This window comes from Hippocampus comes, unplaced genomic scaffold (genome assembly GCF_001891065.2).
Source record: "Hippocampus comes isolate QL1 unplaced genomic scaffold, H_comes_QL1_v1.1 scaffold92, whole genome shotgun sequence".
Lineage (NCBI taxonomy): Eukaryota > Metazoa > Chordata > Actinopteri > Syngnathiformes > Syngnathidae > Hippocampus > Hippocampus comes.
The window spans coordinates 713460-732787 of record NW_017805379.1 but is presented as its reverse complement, the minus strand read 5'-3'; the positions used below and the strand labels follow the sequence as shown (position 1 = coordinate 732787).

General features: G+C 43.3%; 1 protein-coding gene across 3 annotated transcripts in view; it reads right to left on the bottom strand.

Annotated features, from left to right (window-relative positions):
* Nucleotides 1–17311, bottom strand: part of dph6 (diphthamine biosynthesis 6) — a 66243-nt gene extending 48932 nt beyond the window's left edge. The window contains exons 1-3 of one of the 3 annotated variants that reach the window (XM_019872631.1): nucleotides 17151–17311; nucleotides 16739–16830; nucleotides 15776–15960 (exon numbers count right to left, since the gene is read on the bottom strand). In XM_019872631.1, coding sequence (XP_019728190.1) covers nucleotides 15776–15960; nucleotides 16739–16830; nucleotides 17151–17173 — 300 coding nt within the window. In that variant the 5' untranslated portion in view covers nucleotides 17174–17311. The remainder of the gene's footprint in view (nucleotides 1–15775; nucleotides 15961–16738; nucleotides 16831–17150) is intronic. The other 2 variants (XM_019872632.1, XM_019872630.1) reach the window with 2 other exon arrangements.
* Nucleotides 17312–19328: the final 2017 nt, after the last annotated feature.

Sequence of the window (19328 nt, the reverse complement as noted above, 5' to 3'; positions counted from 1 at the left end):
TGGTGCGGGGATGAAAGTGGGGGGAGAGGAGGTTGATTACAGGGGTGCCAAAAGTTTCGCTAAAGTTGCAGAGCTAAAGAGTTCAACCATGCCGCAAAATTAGATTCAGACTCATTGAAAGTCTGCATTGCGTTTTATGATTAAAAAAAAAAAAAAAAAATTGCAAATTATACATTTGAAAAGAGATGAAAAGTACCTTCTGCCGTCTGCTGAAAGAACATTTCATTATTCTGTCTGAGACGATACATCAGTGCAACAATCGATTCAATTCTTCGGCAATTATTTGGATTCGTCATCGTTTCGACCCCAAACCAGAGTCCCACAATGTTGACATTGTCATTTCAAAATGAAACGAACAATCGCACGAGAATTACCTTCCAGTGTCAGTGGGTCAATGAGGCAAATGGCCGGTGGGTCCCCCCCGAGGTCCAAATTGCCTCTCGGCAAGCGCGGTCCATTCTATTCCGCAGCCCCCCTGGCTACTGGTCCTTAAGATAACCCTGGCGGTCGTCCTCCTCCTCCGCCTCCCTCCCGCCCGCCCGCGCTTGCTTCCTGCAATTTTTCTCTGCCTGATAAACATGCTGATTAAAGCGAGCAGCGTGTAAACCTTTGATACTTTCCTAAATGAAATCCATGCCCTGCCTGGGGCCTGATGCTGTGCTGCGTTGCACACAAACCGACACACACAACTGCAAGGAGGCATGCCTGCTAACTGCTAATCAGATAAAAAAAAAAAAAAAAAAAAAGATGCACCGTTGTGTGCGTGTGGGAGCGTTTTGATGCAAACTACCGCGCGGTGTCCAAGTTAAAAACAGGAACACACAGATAAACGTGGATCACATTGTGTGACCTCAGGTTTAAACATCTTCGGGCCTCAGGATTCAGTTGGCTTTAATATCCTTCCGTTGTGAAAATAAAAAAACATTACAGTCAATTCCAATGGCCGGTGACAGTAATTAAGTTGGACTGATAGCGTTTCAGTCCCGGCGTCGCGGCTAAGGGGGCTGCAGGCACACTCGTGTAATTCGAGGTAAGCCTCGGGGCCGGCGCTCTCGTCTAATGCAATGACAACCCTTTTGCCTAAATGCAACTGTCACTTCCTAAAGAGGCCAATTAGGAGGCACGGATTAGGATGAGGAAGGACAAATAGAAGAATATAAGCGATCGAGGTTGGCCGTATCGAGTGAATCACCATCCATGGTCCATTAGGGGGGAAAAAAATCATTTGGTTGGCTTTGAAACTGAATGAGTTAGAGACTGAGGTTGCATAACGTCGAAGTTCGTCGGCCAAGTTGCAGTGTGGAACGAGACCGATCTTTCAGGAGACAGTTTAGGAAGATGACTTCTTTTGGGGAGTTTGACATCACAACTGCAGTGATGACCGGGAGACAAGTTGAGAACACTCCATCACAAGGGATTCCAATATATCAACAGTTGTCCATTCAAGAACATCTCAAATTTTGAACAACGCGGAAAAATAATTTCAAGGTTCATCAAAAGTACGAAGCCTTAGCGCCCTTCAAACCAAAACGGAAGACTTCCTGTCAGCATTATGGGCCAGCCTCCTTGAAACCTTTCCGTGCGTCTGCGAATGACAGCCCACCCAGCCAGGATTGGGTCGATCAGTGAAGCTGATATCGGGCGCTCATTTCTTCCTAACGTCCCACTTTCTTGACTGACTGACTTAATACATACATTGTAATCAGGATACATCCGTTTTTCAGAAATGGATGAGTATTCAGGCATGTCCAGACCCCCAAAAGGTAATTCGGATAAACAGAAGGCTCTAGCAATGATAGTTAAAGAAATCCAAAGAACTGGAGCTGCGAGCATAAATGAACATGGCTTCACACGCATCGTTTCATGGCAAAATCCCGATGTGACCGTCAAACTTTGACGCCATTTAAGCATAAAGCTTTGGTACAAGGCCTGGGATTCGCCCAAAATGGCGGCTTCAAGCAAAAACAACCAACTTCCTGTTTCAACTTCGGGCAGGAGTCCTCAAGCGATTCATGGCAGGCCTCCCAATACAAATGCTTATACTCATTCGTGTCTATGCCAGCTGGCGTTGGGTGAAAGGCGGCGTACATCCTACCAATCACAGGGCATCCAATTTATAGAGACGTACAGACAAAGAATCAGTCATACATTCACATCTAAGGACATTTTTGAGGCTTGAATAAAGCTAACAAAAAAACCCAGCCGCTGGGGAGCAGTGCCCTCCCCTGGGGGTACACTGTTCCCCGGTGCCGGTCCCAAGCCCGGAAAAATGGGGAGGGTTGCGTCAGGAAGGGCATCCGGCGTAAAACTTTTGCCAAGACGGACATGCGAGTTGATAGGGCGGTTTGCAGGGACGGATGGGAATTAATGACTCGCTGTGGCGACCCCTGAAAAGGGACGTGCCGAAAGGAGAAGAAGAAGAATAAAGCTAACAAAAAACAAAGTTTCATATCCAGGGATACCCGAGGCTGAGGCATCCAGGGGGTGCTTCATTCTTCAGGAGACTACTGCGAACAGCGTTTGCGAGAGGCCTGAAAAGAAATCCAAATAAAACCTGAAAAAGAGGCAAGGTCGAGCCATAAATAATCAGCACGATCAGGCTAAGCGTCTGATGGGTTCTGACCTTGTATCTACATGACCGGTGGCAGATGCGTCCCATTTCCATGTCACGCTTCCCGCTTCGTGAAAGGCGGATTCACCTGATGCTGGACCCAAGACCCTGCATTTAACTCACGCCCCGAGCTGGACGAATTAAAATCCGGCATTGTGTGACTGCACAACCCTGCAGCAAGCCCTGTCGAGGGGCGACTGTACGAAACAAAGGCTAACTCTCCCTCCTGTCCTCTCCATCAGGCACAAAAAAGCTATTAATGAGGATCTATGGCCCTGAGCAATGGAAGCCTCGGTCCCCGAGCCATGTCCATCAGGGTACTTAGGGTACTTAGCCTCATGCAGTCATTAACTCCTGTTACTAATTGTCAAATTCATTAAACTCCTCCTTACCCCCGCATCCGGATGGTCTCCCATGTAAATGGATGGAAAAGGGCTGAGTTATTAAGATGTCACCTGCGGGGCGGGGGAAGATTAAGGCCAGGAGGCACGCTTCACAAAGAAACGACACGGCCATTAAACTCGATCGCAAGGTTGTGTGCGTGATATACTTTGTAATTATATGTACATTCGTCTTGGTAGGGGACGTAAAAGAGTTGTTCGATTGTATTCACGGTCACGCTGCCTTCAGGTAAGACCGATATTTGTTTGACCTCCTGTAGGACGGGAGGAAAAATATCCCATTTATGGTTCAAAATGGGTCCCCTTGTACAGTGGGATCTCCAAAATGAAATTGAAGTTGACTTCAAGGTAGTAGAAGTTTCCAAACAATTTCTCTGTAAGATGACATTTCAAGCGAATCAATACATTTTGAAGATTCATTCAAATGTCTGAAGTACGATCCACTCGCCGTGACTGACACTTAATGGAGTGGTCACCTATTTTATGCAAAATGCGACAATGCTGGCAATTTTCAATAATCCCGGATCGTCTTAGATCAGTGGTGTCAAAATCATTTATTGTCGCGGGCCACTTCAGAGTTATGGCTTCCTTCGGCGAGCCGGTGCAAAATCTCATGGTTATTTATTACCCATGATGATTTGACATTTCGGTCCAGATTTTAGCAAGAATCATGATAGTTGACCCACATGATTTGCTCCCGCGGGCCACATAAAATGACGTGGGGGGCCGGATCTGGCCCCCGGGCCTTGCCTTTGACACCTGTGTCTTAGATTGTTCAGTTTCATCCTTTCACTTGGGTTCCAGTTTGAGTCCTGCCTTCCTGCACTGTCTGACTGTTTTGTTTGTGCGCAGTGATGATGCAACTTTAGACGCCAGGCCCATCAACCATTACAACAGCACCACAAATTGCTTTATTGGAGTTTCGTTTGTTTTGATGTTTTTAGGTTAAAAATGTTGAAGAGAAAGACATACGATTATGTAGTAGGCTGACAGTGACAGGATTTTAGAGCAACTTTAATTTTATTTCCATTTCCGGCAGGAATAACGAGCGTGTTGTTTTGGAATATGTGACGACTCGGGTCAGTGACGTTGTGTCATGTTGCGTGATGGCAGTGGACCCCCCCCCCCCCAAAAAAAAAGCAGGGAGGCAGGAGAATGAGGGAGCACTGAGCAAAATGTATTTACAAAAATCACTTGCAGGGGTACATTGTAAAAACGAATCCTCAAAACACAAACAAAAAACCTAAAAAACGCAATAAACCAAAGTAACAAACAAACAAAAAAAAAAAAACATGACCGTAACACAATGATCCGACAAGGACCGTCAGAAACCAGGAAACTAAATCCAAGCAAAGTGATGAGACAAAAAGGAATACCTGGACAAGACACAAAGAGTTTCGGGAGCTGATTGGTGAACACAAGGGACCCGGAAGACAAGAACAGGTGAAAACAAAACAAAAATGTGTGACTTGTGACAGCAATGCCAGGATTTCTGTCTCCTGTCAGCTGCGATTGTCCCTATCTTCCAATAAATACTGTCTGCCCTGTATGGAAAATGGCCACATGGACTTTTGAGTGGCAGTAACTAGTAATACGGAATGAATTACCGACCTAACAGAGCCTTATGCCCGCGTGCAAAACAGTGCAATATTGAGAAATACAAGCCATTAAGCGGCAACCAAGACCATTAGAACACCATGAAATATTAAAAATTCTATATTCTGGCGGAATACATCAGAACCCTCATTAGCTCCCTCCCAATGGCTGTCAGTGTGACGTCTTAATTATACTGCTTAACAATACAAAAGCTCCATTTAGCCAAATGCTGGGTTTCCAAAATGCCTCCTTCAGCCTATTCTGGCAATGGTGTGATGCCCGAGTTGGCGGATCTTGACTATTATGCGCCGCCTTGACAGACATTTCCATGCAAAAGAGCGCGTGGGGGAAAGAAAAAAAAATTTTTTATCGAGTCCAAAGTTGTTGACGCACTCTTTCCATTATGTTATTGCCTCTTGCGGACTTGAGTGTGATTGGCGGGGAAGGAGGGGGTGCGGAAGGTTACAAGATAGAGAAATTAATTAAAGTGCTTTGAATGACAGCTTGCTCAAGGGCATCAGGGCACCATCACGCGCTGTATTGCCGTCATCATATCGACACCACGGTTAACCTATATCCTTTAACCCCCCCGCTCCCCTAACCCCCCCTCTTGTCAAACACTCCTCCTCACCATCCAGCTCTTCGAGGACCCATCAAGTAAGTAAGTGACTGGCCACTTTTAATGTTCTCTCCATTAGATCAGCTCGGCAGCCCATAGTCGTGTAATGTAATGACACGGTGAGAACATGGAGAGAGGGGCCGGGCTCGCTCAAGTGCACGGAGTAATAAGTGGGGGCTCGGGCCGTCTTGGGTCAAGTGATTGTGTTTAATGCGATGAGGACGAACAGTCCCGGGGCGTGGCTGGCTGTCCCGACAACTCCAGACATGCCACGTCGACGGGGAAGCTTAGTTGTTGGCTTGTTTTGTTTTAAATCAGCGTCATTGTCGTCATTCGGTGAAAGGTGGACTGAGGCCAAGGTGACGCGGATGATTTTGTAGGCTCATGAGTGAACCAGGTGTAAAAAGACATGGCAAGTATGCTGTTCAGGGTTGAAGCGCACATATTAAGGTAATGTTCTCGCTTTCTAGGGGTCCTTGAAAAAAAGAAATGGTGGACATGCATTGAGGTTACTCGCAAAGTCACACAAGGCGTAATAGTAGACGTGACAGGAAGACGTTCTGATTCTTAGGTCCCCAAAATAACCATGCTGAAGTGTTTCCATATTAATTTATTGCGGGAATATTCATCAAATCCACCTGCAAAATTACGTTTGGTTTTGGTTGTGTGTGTGACTGTCCCTTTCACTGAGAATGTCTATAAAATCAATTCTGACTCTCATTCTGGTCACAGTCATGTTCTCCATTTCTCGGTGTTCTTCAAAAATGGGATTTTCGACCAAATTTAAATCACATATACTCGACAAATGGCAAATTGTAAAACATATAAAACACAAAATAAGGTTTACGTTTTTCTTTTTGCACATTGTAAACTGTGCAAAAGCTGGGACCCCCCCAAAAAAAACAAAAAACTAAAAACCTCAAATCAAGGTACAATGCGGCAATGTACGACTTGACATGCAGGCTTAGCAGCTGTCTCTGTAAAGCTCCGGGAATCTTTCACAGTCATTCTCGTTGGCAAATTAGCCAGGCTTTCTTTTCCCGAGCAGCTGTTGAGAGACGGGTCTGAAGTGAACTCACGGACGGGCTCGTGATGTGTCACGCGTCGGTCCCCAGCCGTTCAGTTTGGCAGGATGAGGAAAAACAAAGTGCTCACAAAACGGGTTCTTGCAATTTGGTGAGGTAAAATCGTAGTCTCGACGCAGCGGTATGGTCTCACCGACGCAATGGGTGAGGATTTGACAGGCAGCAGCCCATATTGTATTTTTACCTTTCGTATCTTGAAATTTCTTTTGTAACAAGAGGCAATATTTTCCTGTTCAGGCGTTTCGCAACTTGAAAATTTCGTATGAAGAGACGTTCGTAAGTAGAGGTACCACTGTATAGTCATTTATTTCACGTCGTATTGCTGTCACTCCAGTGCTGGTGTTAATTTTATTCTCCACTGTTCATAGTGGCTTTATGTGCCGCTACTCTCTGTCCACTTACAGCTCTTTAACAAGAATTTCCCCCTTCGGGCTAGTAAAGGCTTATTGCATTATACTCTATGTTACACACTCATCGTTCACTTACAATGATTCAGACACATCGCCTAAGTGAATATAGAATAACAGGAATGTAGGAAATCATGTAAAAGAAAAAATATACAGTGAAGAGATTAATGTTTCAAGAGTTTCCTCTCGGATATACACGGATACGTAAACACGGGGCCTTGCCAGAAGCGAGGCTGGGCCGGGGGGAGAAAGCCACGGCCAAACAAGCACAAAGACCAGGTTTCAGCGAGCCCAAGGACGAAGGAAGCGTTCCATATCAACATGGATGGAAAACTAAATCCTGGGCGGCAGGCTGGACGGAAGGTAGTTTATCAAACTACCGTAGGCCTATGAATACTTGCAATTCAAGCCGTGAAAACCGACACAGCAACGTCATTTTCTAAGTAGGGTGGGACAATGTCCCTTTGTTTTTCACATTTTCAGCTGAGATTGTTTTGGCAAAGAGAGGAAGCCATGCAGCGGCCTCCAAACATCCCGGATTTTGCGTGTCACCAATAAAAGGAAAACGTTTTGTGTGTGGCACAAAGCAAGATGAAGTCACAGCTGAAATCTGAGTGTCCGAGACAGAAAGTAAGAGTCTCGCATGCCGTGGAGAGGTAAAAAAACCACGTCAGTTGCTTTTCATGGTGCGCATCGACCGGCCGTTCCGCAGAGGGTCCATGCGCACTCATGTACTTACATCCATGTATACATACACACACACACACACACACACACACACACACACACACACACACACACAGTCCTACGCTGATCTCTAAACATACACACTCGCCAATGTAAATGTTTTTTCTGTTGAGGTCAGGTTCCAGGCTCTTGGCATATTGGCCCGCTCTGTCCGTTCTGTCGTCGACAGCTCGTCGCTCCAACCGACCATCACAGACTCTTCACTACCCCAACCCCCCACCCCCACCCCCGGAGAGCGACTGCAGGATAACATGCTGGTTTAACCGATTCTCCAGACTGCAGGTGGTGTTTTTCCAACGGTGGGTTACGACTTAAGCTTCGAAAAGGTAATGGGGCCTGCCACAAATATTTCTTGTGGGGAACGGCTCACAAAATAAAACATAAAAGGAAATCGTTTTGGACCGCTCAGCTGTCTGTTGCAAAATACTTAGCCTGACTGGCCGTTGATACTCGTTTTTTTTTCCCCCTCTCTAATAACAAGCCAATAAGTGATGTTGAAACGTCTACACTAGTTTCAGCTTTCAAGATTCAGCTGTCTGACTGAAAAACAAGCAACTGTAAAACTCGATCATGCCCCTGAACACACATTGGTCATAGCCAGTTCTTTCCGCACTCTAAGGCGCTCCTAAAAGCATTCCATGTTCTCAAAAGCCGACAGTCTGCCTAATAATCCGATGCGCCTTATATATGGATCAATATTCAGATTTCTTGGCCATGTTCTGTAAAATGCGTTGTTGCAGCGGCAGAGGTTGTGGAAGCCCTGTATAAATAAAGCTGGATTGTATTGTATTCCCTTTAGGATAGCTCCATCTAGTGTATGCATAACATAACCTCAGCCACGATTGTTGCTTCTACTCTATGCGCCTTATAAAGCGGTGCACCCTATATATGAAAACAATTTTAAAATAGGCCATTCACTGAAGGTGCGCCTTATACTCCAAAGCGCTTTATAGTGCGGAAAATATGGTACGTGGAATAAAACACAGGTGTAAGGGACCAAGATGACACTTGACTGCAGAAAGGTAAAAATATTGAAGCAACTGTCGATGTATCATAATACCAACAAGGGCAAAATGACTTTTAACAATATCATTTGTGTTCCCGCATAAAATGAATCCAAAATTAGCCTCTTTACAGCCAATAAAGGCAAAAAACATGGGCGGAATTGTGTGTGTTTTTTTTTTTTTTGGGGGGGGGTCAAAATGCACAAATGTAACTTTATTTTATGAAAAAAAAAATTCACCTGGGGAAGCCAACTGTCAAAAAATAAATGTGTTTTGAAAATGTGTCATTGAACTTGCTGACGCAAATGCCCAAATCAAAACGTGCTCAAGAGGGCGATGAACACGCAGAGCTGAGCTCATGGAACCAAATGCTAGTGCAGCAGTGGTTAATGGCTCATGCCCTTGGTCAGGCAAGATAAGGCTATCAGCTTCCATCATCGCTAAACACGACAGAGTAAAGTACATTAAGCAGAAAAATATAAACAAATTAGAAGGGCTCAAAGGCGAGGCTCTTTATCCTGTTGTTTGCGGGGGGCCCGCTAGCATCAATTTGGGGATGGAAAATGGGTCTCTTTCTAATAGTTGCCGCCACTTCCACGCAGGGAATGACAAATATCCTGGACTGTGTGCCATTTTCTTGGCACTCATGGTAAAAACACGAGCATACAGCTAACATTAGCTGCTGTGAAAGGTACAGGGACCAAAACACCGATATGGAAACAAGTTTTGGCTGCTTGTCAGCTCATTCCAAGAACAGCATTCGGCGGTACCCCTGAACCGCAAACAAGCTCACATTAGCTCGGTTATCGATCGTCTATCCTAAACCCTCGCCTGTGACCCCTGAGGTCATGATTTATGTATTAAGCCGCTTTTAAGAAAAAATCCATTTTTCTGTTGAGCCGGCCCCCCCCCCCCCGATGAACGGCTAATGCGGCACCGCGCCGGTAATCAGAGAAGGGCTGTATGTTTGATTTTGACACCCGCCCCCGCCCTCCTCCAGCAGTTCACACCACTCCGACTTGTCTTCCAACACCTCAGCTCCCTAATCGATACAACTAAAGAGATTCCTCCGCCTGGCCGACAGCCTTCTTTTTACAGCTTCCCTTCATCCCTTGCAGCATCTTGATCCAGAAAAATGTGTGACGACAACGCAATAAAAACAAAGTCAAGGACCAGTAAGGACATTTGGAATTTTGAAGTTTTTGTTATCTAAAGCTGAGCATGCGTTGTAGCAACTGAGGACATTTGTAGTTGACTTTTGAACCGGAAAACAGTTCCAGGTTTGACTGGGTATCACGTGCAAGAAGTGTACAGTATTGTCCGGAAGACAATTAGCTCCTCCTCCTGATCGCTTGTACATTTCTAGGGTGTCTGAAATTTGGTTGACTGGATTCCCCCGCCTTTGAGTGGATGAACTGTGACTTGTGACAACTCAGCTTCCTAAATAATACAACTTCGGCTACCTGTACAAGATTTGGAAACAAACGTTAATCTCACCCTTACTCACATTTAAAGACAAGTTCTCGAGTTTTTAGTCACAGCCTAGTCTGACGCTAACATTTTACAAAGACTGAATTTTGGAGGGCTACTACTTACTAGTAGACTACAACGAGATTTTATCACACAAGGCCAATTTCTTCCATCATGCTCAGGCACGTTTTCGCTGGTGTTTCCCCTCTGCTGTTATTAGAAGGGTCAGAAGAGACACTTGACGTAGCGAAAACGTACCTAAGATGAAACAAGTTGTAGCTCTTGCTCGCTACTGTACTAACGTCCACATGTGTGCCCATGAAACAAATGCACGACTTTCAAAATAAAAGCACAGCAAAGTTTACATTATGCTTTGACTTCATGGGGACCGTGAGGGCCGACCGGAGACCGCCGGCGGGCCAGATGAATCCCCCCAGCTCAGGGCAAATGTACATCCACGTAAGCTTTCTTACTTTCTCATGTTGCTCTGGCGAAGGTCAGAATCAAAATTAGAGAGCAAGCGCCACAAACGAAATCATATGCAAATGGAGCGAGTGTAAACCTGGCCATCCTTTCCAATGTTGCGCCGAATGCATTTCAGCGCGGCAAATTCAACTCGAAGGTAACATTTCCATCCTCCCCAACGCGCCGCTCAGTGCGACAGAGATGTCACGCCGCCTTAATTAAAGCTGGCGGATGGCAACGCGTGCGCGCAGATCATCTATAGTTCCTCATCACTCTAATGAGCTTAAATGTCTTTGTTTGCAGTCGTCAGCTCAAAGGTTACCAAGTAATACAGTCACCGGCGCGTTGGCGGCGACTTAGATTGTAACACGAGTGTTGCATTTTTTTTTTTTTTTTTTTTGCCACTGTGTGGTCGCAAAGAAGCTTCTAAAGCTTGAACAGCAGTGCAAATGCAATGCAAAAAGTTTTAGTTTGGTAGCTTTCGCCATGCCATGACAGGAAAAGAAGGATAGGTACCACCAATAAAAGTCTCGTTAGGATTACTTCCTGCGTTGTGGACTTGGGGTTCAGGTTTCGGTTTGGTACAGTTCGATATATGTTATCAGCATCTTATACAAATAAATCCCTCGTCATATTTGCTGTTTGTGCAAGAACCAAGCAAATGCAGGATTACTTTAGTAACTGGAGTGTGTCCATGGCAAATGCGTGATGACGTCAGGGTCAGCAAGAATGAAATGCTTTTTGGACACCAACATCGCTTTCAGCACAATGTGGTGGCATAAGCAGGATTGTTCCTCTGTTTATGACATGAAGGAACCTTTGACAAACCTCAAATTAGAAAGTCGGAATGTGTCATAAACGATCACTCACCTATGCTAGCACGGGAATGCAGTCATGATTCCGGTAAACATTTGCATGAAAAACCTTTTGAGGCCAAAACAATGAAATGAAAACCTGAAATAATCCAGAAACTGATTATTTCCAGGACAATTTGGTCATCTAACTCCATCGGTGACTTGATTTCGGCAGGTGGAGTAAAAATGGATTACAGCAAAATGAAACGGTTGCAATATGTTCATGGACTTGCACCCTTATCGAGATATTCACTAAAATGGAATACAGTAGCCTTCCAAAAGGAATCAGTTTTGTATTTTCGGGTGTAATTCCGCCACTGTATTCATGCTTGACAAAGTCAAAAAGAAGAAAAAAAAATCTCATTAAAAAAAATAAAAAATTGTATATACGCTATACCGTACCGATTATGAAAGGCTCATAAGCCACATAAAGAAGACAAGTAGGGGGCGAGTGAGCACACAGGCGAGCTGGATCTGTCGGCACACAAGAGAGCTCAGCTTTTACCTGACCTTGAGCACACACATCCACACATCCACATACATGTGCACAAGCAGGGGGTCATGGGGCACAAAAAGCCCCCCGTGTCAGGTCACAGAGCACAGCGAGAAGGATAAAGGATTTGAGGGATGTGATACGACTAATGTGAGGGGTTTTGCAGGCCTTCGGGGGTTGGGGTGGGAGCGGAGGGGGGAGGGGGGAGTAGGGACTGAGCGTTACAGCCAGGGGTGACTGACACTGCTGATCTGTATCACACATCAGAGCGGATCACACACCCGTGGAGTATGGAATCATACGTGGTATGATTTACCCCCCCGCCCCCATTAAAATCCACAATAAGAATATTTAAGCAAAGCTCTGTAAGAGTCGTCAGATTTAGGATGGGCAGAGTTAGGATGAATGGATTAACTGCATCTTGAAGCAATTGAGGCAAAATAAAGCACGGCGTCGCTCGTGGACCAACATCCACCGGTTCAACTACTCCGGGCAATAGTAATCTACATCATCGGGAGTTGAAAACTTTCAATTGAGTCTCTCTCGTTCTAGTTTCTACCCACTTTCATTGCCACCTGTACTTCCCCCTGCCACTCTGTTTTGTTAGAAAAGATACATTTTTTTTGAGTGTTGTTCAAAGAATCAAAAAGACATGGAAAAACATTGTACTATTGAAGATTAAAAAAAATGCTTTGTGAGAATACTACTTGAAAAAAGTCCTAATAGTATTTAAAAAAATGTTGTAATCTTACCAGAAGTCCAATTTTTCTATTTAACAAAACTGTAATGGGAATAAAGTAAAGCAAAAAGTCCCAAACCTAAATAAAGTCTTTTTTTTTTCTGAGACTAAAGCCATACTATTTTAATAAATTTACACGTGTGGTACGAAAACAACAATCAAGTGAATCTAACCATCAGAGAATTTATTTTCAATTTTCAGAGAAATAAAAGTACCGGTAATCGTTTTTTTGAAACAAAAAAATTTTTACCTTACAAAAATATTCATTTATTTCCAACAACAAAAAAAAATGGATCTAAGAAGAATAAAGTCAAAGCCACGCAATGATAAAATTGTAACATTATGATCATAAATATTTAAGAATACCACCCAATAATATTTGACAGGTCTCTTGATCTCAGACTTCTACGTTGATGTCAGGAATGAAGACATTCAAATGACAACATGAAAACTTATTCTGATATGATTACGACATTTATTCACTTTTACTATTCTGTGTCTCCCAGACACTCCTTTGTACTTACTATTTTATTTGCAATCTAAAATTATTTGAACCCGGCAACTAAGTGCACTCTAAGTGCATTAAAAAAAAAAAAAAAAACAATTACCTGATTAACTGCTGATTTATTCTCCTCATCTAGGACACTGAGTCCGAAACGTCTATCCTTACTTAGGACACACAAATGTCATCTAATAAACAAAAATATAGCCCGAGAGGAGAAAGAGAGGGTTCTTTTTTTGTCCCGTCTCCTTTTCCTTCCCCAAAACAAGACGAGCACCTTGCGGGATGGGATCGGATAGGATAGGATGGGCTGGGCGGCTGGCCCACTGCACATCGATCGGGTTACATAGTTCAAAGGTACGCCGCCATGCACGGCCAGCGGTGAGAGCAAAGAGGCCGAGGATAGGGCCGCATTGTCCTGCTGTCATTAGCGCCGCTGCCAGCAGATGGATGGCTCATCCCCCGACCCCGCGGCCCCCCTACTCCTGACCCCCTCCGCTATTATGATTGGGATTCTTCTTCCTCTCCTCTCTGTCAACAAAAGGTTCTGAAGAATATGATCTCTTCCTTTGATTCCTTTTGAATGGCCCCAAACATGCAACTCGAGAGGATCCACTTCCCTGTTGGGTCCATAGAGGGCACTGTTGGCTCACGTTGGCATTAAAAAAAAAATTAAAAAAAAAAAAGCAGGAGGAAGGCGGGAAGAAAGCTGTGACACTGAAACTCATCAACTGCAGGAGAAATCTTTCATCTTTTGCTGTGGTGTCATTTGCCAAATATAATCTTGTAACTTCTAATTAATTCGTGAATCTTTCAAAACATCACACTTTATGAACAGAACTCCTTTTTTTTCTACGTATATAACTTATTCCAGTCAACAGCTTGTCATTAAAAGGAGTGGGGGGTGGGAGGGGGGTGTTCTCACTTCTCAACTTTACTGCATATGTGTTGAGCATAGCAAAAAGACTTATTTGAAATAATGTATTCCGCAAACCATCCAATTTACCATCATGTGAGTGAAAACTTAAAAACAAAAAAAAAAAAACAAAAAAGACTGACATCCAAAATCCCAAAGTTGTCCTTTTGGCTGACTTCACTCAGCAAGAGCAAGCAAAAGATGGAGGCAGCCCGTTGTTTATGGTTGCAGGTCTGCCGATGACGGCGCGAGGGCTAAACGAGGTGATCACTGGAGGTCTGAGAACCCACCAGGGGGACCCGCGGGACTGCAACTGCCGTGATCTATGGCCTGTGTGACCGAGGGGTCAGCGCTGAGAAGCCTTGGGAATGGTGAAATTAGCAGCCTTTTTGCAATTATAGAGGCCTGACCAAGAGGAAGATGGGATGACAGTATATCGTATACCAAAAGCATGCGTACAACGCTGTCAGAAATAGGGTCAAAGTTGGAATTTACATCACAATTCGGTCAGCCCCAGCATCTAGAATTTTTAAAAGCTTAGTGTCAAGAAAAAAAAAAGTGTCAAGAAAAAGAAAAACTTACATTAAAATGTGTGTGTGTGTGTGTGGGGGGGGGGGGCTCCCCCCCTTCAAATTTCCCGCTAACACATTCTCTCATTCACAACGACGACTCGAAAGAAATTTTAATGTTGGCAGAAAAAATGAGCGACAGTGTGGACTTGGGTAGCAGACACTGAATGGTTTTAAGTATCCATTATTTTTATCCCACCAATTAATCCGATAAAAAAATATTTATCATTACTGATACGAATACAAAATATAATATGTATACATTTATAATTTGGGGTCGCCATTGTCACAATCCACACAGCAGCATCTGTGACTTTGAATGTGTGTGTCTTTAAAAGAAAGGGCCTGGTCGGGGGAATGTTAATAGGAGGCTATTGTTAGCTCAGGTTAGCCAGTCCGCACGTATATTTTGTACGCTGTTCAAGATTAATCACTTTTCACTTCAATGTATTCCCACGTCCATTCGACTGGCCATGATTGTCACGAGACACCTTCTGGAAATTGCTTTCTTCGTCCATCTGATTGGCTAAAAAGCGCTTGGGTTGAAATGGCACGTAAGTGACAGCCTATCCTGTAAAAGTAGTTTTTTACAAACCACGATTTTGGTGAACTCCCAAATCCTAAAAAAAAACCCATATGTAGTCATATTACCAAAAGGGCAAAATTAAATAGAATGTGAATTTATTTTTGTAAAGGGATCATCATTTTGTCGTGGAAAGCATTGAGTTCCAACTTTCTAGATAAAACTTTAATTACGCAATACAGCACTTTGAGAGTGACTTACCTAGTACGACAGATTCAGAGCACCGACATGACTTTGTCATTGACCGTGCAGTTTAGCAGCACTTATAACATAGGCGAAAAGTACCGTGGCCATTGAGCGGGCCCAAATGGAATCAGACAAGTAAGACCCCTCTGAGACGGCACTAATGGGCTACTAAGTGAGTAAAAATCCAAAGAGGAGGAGGACTTGTAAAACATCTCAGCGGTGTGACATGTGTCGTGAACCTAGGCTGCCGGGAGAAGTTTTAGTGGCGCTCGGAGAGCTCGACAAACGTGAAGAGCGGTCAGCGGAGCACATGTCAGCTAACATGCTTTGGAAGTGGAAGAGTTACATGCGTTTGGTGTGCTGTGAAACTTTCTGTTCCATGTCAACAAGACTGCAAATTTAGTGTCTCTATAAAAAGAATACATCATGATTTCTCCATATGCATGACTGGGAATTGATTTCAGAACCTCACACATGCGCGGCACATTCCAAATGTTTCAAGGCAAAGCAGTGCAGGGCAAGAGGTACCTTGACGAGGCTTAGCAGTTGATAAAGATCCTCCACCTCATCCCCGTCCGTCTCCCGATAGTCTCTGCCGGTGTCCAAGCTGGAGCCCTGAATGGTGCGTCGGTAAAGGGGCACGTCCATGGCCTCAGCATACAGCTCGATGGCCTGATGGCCCACTGTTTGGTACATGTAACTGTCCAGTTCATCTGTGACGTTTTGCGGAGGGGGGGAGACAAGGTGTGATGACGTGAAGAATTTAAATGAAACTGCCATCTTTTTAAATGAGGTATTATTATTTATTAGTTGTCGAGAAAATGATCAAACTGACAAGTGGCACGATGAAAAAAGCCAATTAAAATCGTGCCACGAGGAAAAACAAAAACAGAGTTATAAGTATCCCAGTAACATGAGTGATAAAAAATAAATATAATATATACTGTAAACATGTATACTAAATATAATATTTTAAAAATAAATACAAATATTCCAGCTTTATGCAAACAAAAATAAAAAAAATCTGGCCAGGATAGCCGCCCTTAGTCCCTATTTTACAAAAAATGACTGTTGTCACAATCATGCTAAAAACACACACAAACACAAAATAACAAAATACAATGTAAAAGTAAAATATTAAAACATTAAATATACTATGTGTATATTAACGCAGGCATCACAGTAGACAACTAATCAATAAAAGAGATATGGATGAATGGATATAAATAATATAGATTAAATATGTGTATTTGTCTTTTTATGCTGTTTTTTATTGTAAGAAATATTTTTGCGAAAATTGATATTTTTAAAGCAATTATGTTTTGATGTATACTTGCTACACTTAACATTAAGTGCACCTGCATGTCTACTGCAGATGGAGAGATGTTCTGCTCAATGTTTTGCCCCTCTTATGTAGCCAAAAAGGCAACTATATTTTCGAACGTGCACTTCTACACCACTGCAAACCACAACAACACAATGCATCCTCACCTTTGTGTGCAGGGCGTAGGTTGGCCAGAGCGACAATGTGATGCCCAGCAGCCACACACTGCATCATGTTGTAACAGCTGTCTTTGCCTCCACTGGAGCCATAACACAAATAACCGCATCTTCACTACAGGTATGTATGTATGTGTCATAATAGCTCACATATTAATGTGTAACATGCCATGTTCCTGTTTCAAATACAATTCAGCAATTATTGTGTTCTATTGCATTATTGGCACCGCTGCATTATTGGTAGTAATGCAGAGGTGCCAAGAAGCACCAATACTTAGTAAGTACAGTCACGACTGTTCCATTACTTCCTACCGTTTAAATGATGAAGATGAAATGAAATACACTATATCTAGTTTCAAATAAATTTTAATAACATTAAAGAGAGCAATGACATGCCGTTTACCTTATTAAAGCGACTACTTTCATCTTCACATATACTTTCGGTATTTATTCCAAAGGTATCACTGTAATATTGAATAATGTAACATTCCAAGCCTGCCGGTGCTCGAGTGCCTGTTTACAACTACACGTGACAACACTTCCGGGTTGGAAGGACCCAACACATTTAAGGGTGTGCTTCAAAATATGCCTGATGGAAATACGTGACCAAAGCCCATTTTGAGCTGTCTCTCTCTCTCTCTCTCTCTCTCTCTCTCTCTCTCTCTCTCTCTCTCTCTCTCTCTCTCTCTCTCTCTCTCTCTCACACACTCTCTCTCTCAGGATACAGTATAGAGTTCAGGATATATATGCTGAGAAATAAAAAATAAATAAATGAAGTTTTACTGTTTTGTTCTAATTTGAAGGCATTTTTGTCTAGATTTTCTAACGGTGATCCAACACACCAACAATTTATCTTTGCCCCCACTCCCCCCCCCCCCCCCAAAAAAAATTTATAACTTTTTCGAGAGCCCATCATCCGATTTTCAAAATTCTTTGTGCATTTTATTCAGGTTGAAGTGGCCATTGTTGCTAGACTCAGTATTTTGATAAACTGTAATTTTTGGAAAATCTTTTAAAATGTTTGTTTTTTTTTTTTTTAATGGGAACCGACAAAGGTGGCTGTTGATTTTTGAAGGATCCAACTGACTATGGGGACATCCACATTATTTAGAGCACCAATGCACACATATCTTCAAGGTGGCGATGAACCGTACCTTTTCCACCCACACTGACACACTCTTACCTCACATCTCTCTGGAGAGACCCCAAAAGTCCATGCGCTGGTATTTGCACACATAGGTTGTGTATTTTTCCTCTGAGGGAACGCTTTTTCGCTCAGAGGAAAAGCCTTTGATGCTCCTTTTGCTCTCTGTTGTTTTGCCAGAGACGAATAATTGCTGCTGCTTTCGTGTGCGCCGCTCACCTTCTGCCCCTAAGCGGGCCAAAGGCAACGGATTCTGTTTGAGTGTACAAAATCGAGGAAGGCACCTCCTCACCCTTGCACTTTTAACTGCATTCTCTTGTACTTTTTTTTTTTTAATAAAGTTGTGAATATGGGGCAAAATCTAAATGATGCACATGAGCAGAATTTGACTGCAAAGACTGAGAAGCGGGATCACTTTTGAAAAGAACCAATGAATGTGGATTCCCCAAAAGTACAGTTGAGCACAACAATGTATTTTCTCAATTTTCTTGGGTCTCTTGTGTAAGCCCTTTCATTAGGCGCAGTGTTTATATTGTCGAGGAGGCTTAAATAAGAATACATGCTCCCAAAAGTCAGATGTGTTTTTGTAGACACATTGCTCGACAGGTAAGAGTTCTTTTTAACCCTGAACACACACACCCACACACACACACACACACACACACACACACACACACACACACACACACACACACACACACACACACACACACACGACTTGACTCGAATAAACATTGCTCCTTTGACACATGTTTGAATAATGACCTTATTTTAGGGATATACTCTCTTGGGTTTTGGTCATCCTTGACTTTTCATTATTTGAGCTGCAATATTGTTGCTACTTTGTCACTTGCATTTCATAAAACAGCAACCCCCCTGCCTCCCCGCCCGATGGCCTGTGTGGCAATTTTCATGAAAGGTCCCCGAGCCCCAAGGATGTGAGCAAATGTAAAATGTCCCCGCTTATTGTTTTTAATTTATACAGTTTATTACACAGACAAATAAAGAGGCTCCAATTTCACTTGCGCGAGCAATTTTTTGCTGACGTAAAAAAAAAAAAAAAAAAAACAGTTTATGTCTGCATTGTTGGTGCTATGGCGATAAAAAATAAATACAAAAAAGTGTTGATGGATAGCCCATTGGTTGTGAATATGAGACGCATAAATATGAAAGAGCGGCGGCGAGGCGTCAAATGACACCCTGGGCCCTTTTTTTCTTAAAAGAGCCTGTGCACATGACAAGTGATTTACACACGCGCACCGCAGCTAATTTCTGTCGTGCAAGGACACAAAAAGTTTTGTAATAAGAAGCCGCGCCTCAAATCACCGCCCAATAAATTGAGTGTCACAACAAACAGGCCGGCCAAGGTTGCACTCTCCGGTGGCCTCAATTCATACACACATGCACAAACACGCGTTGGCACACACACACTGACAC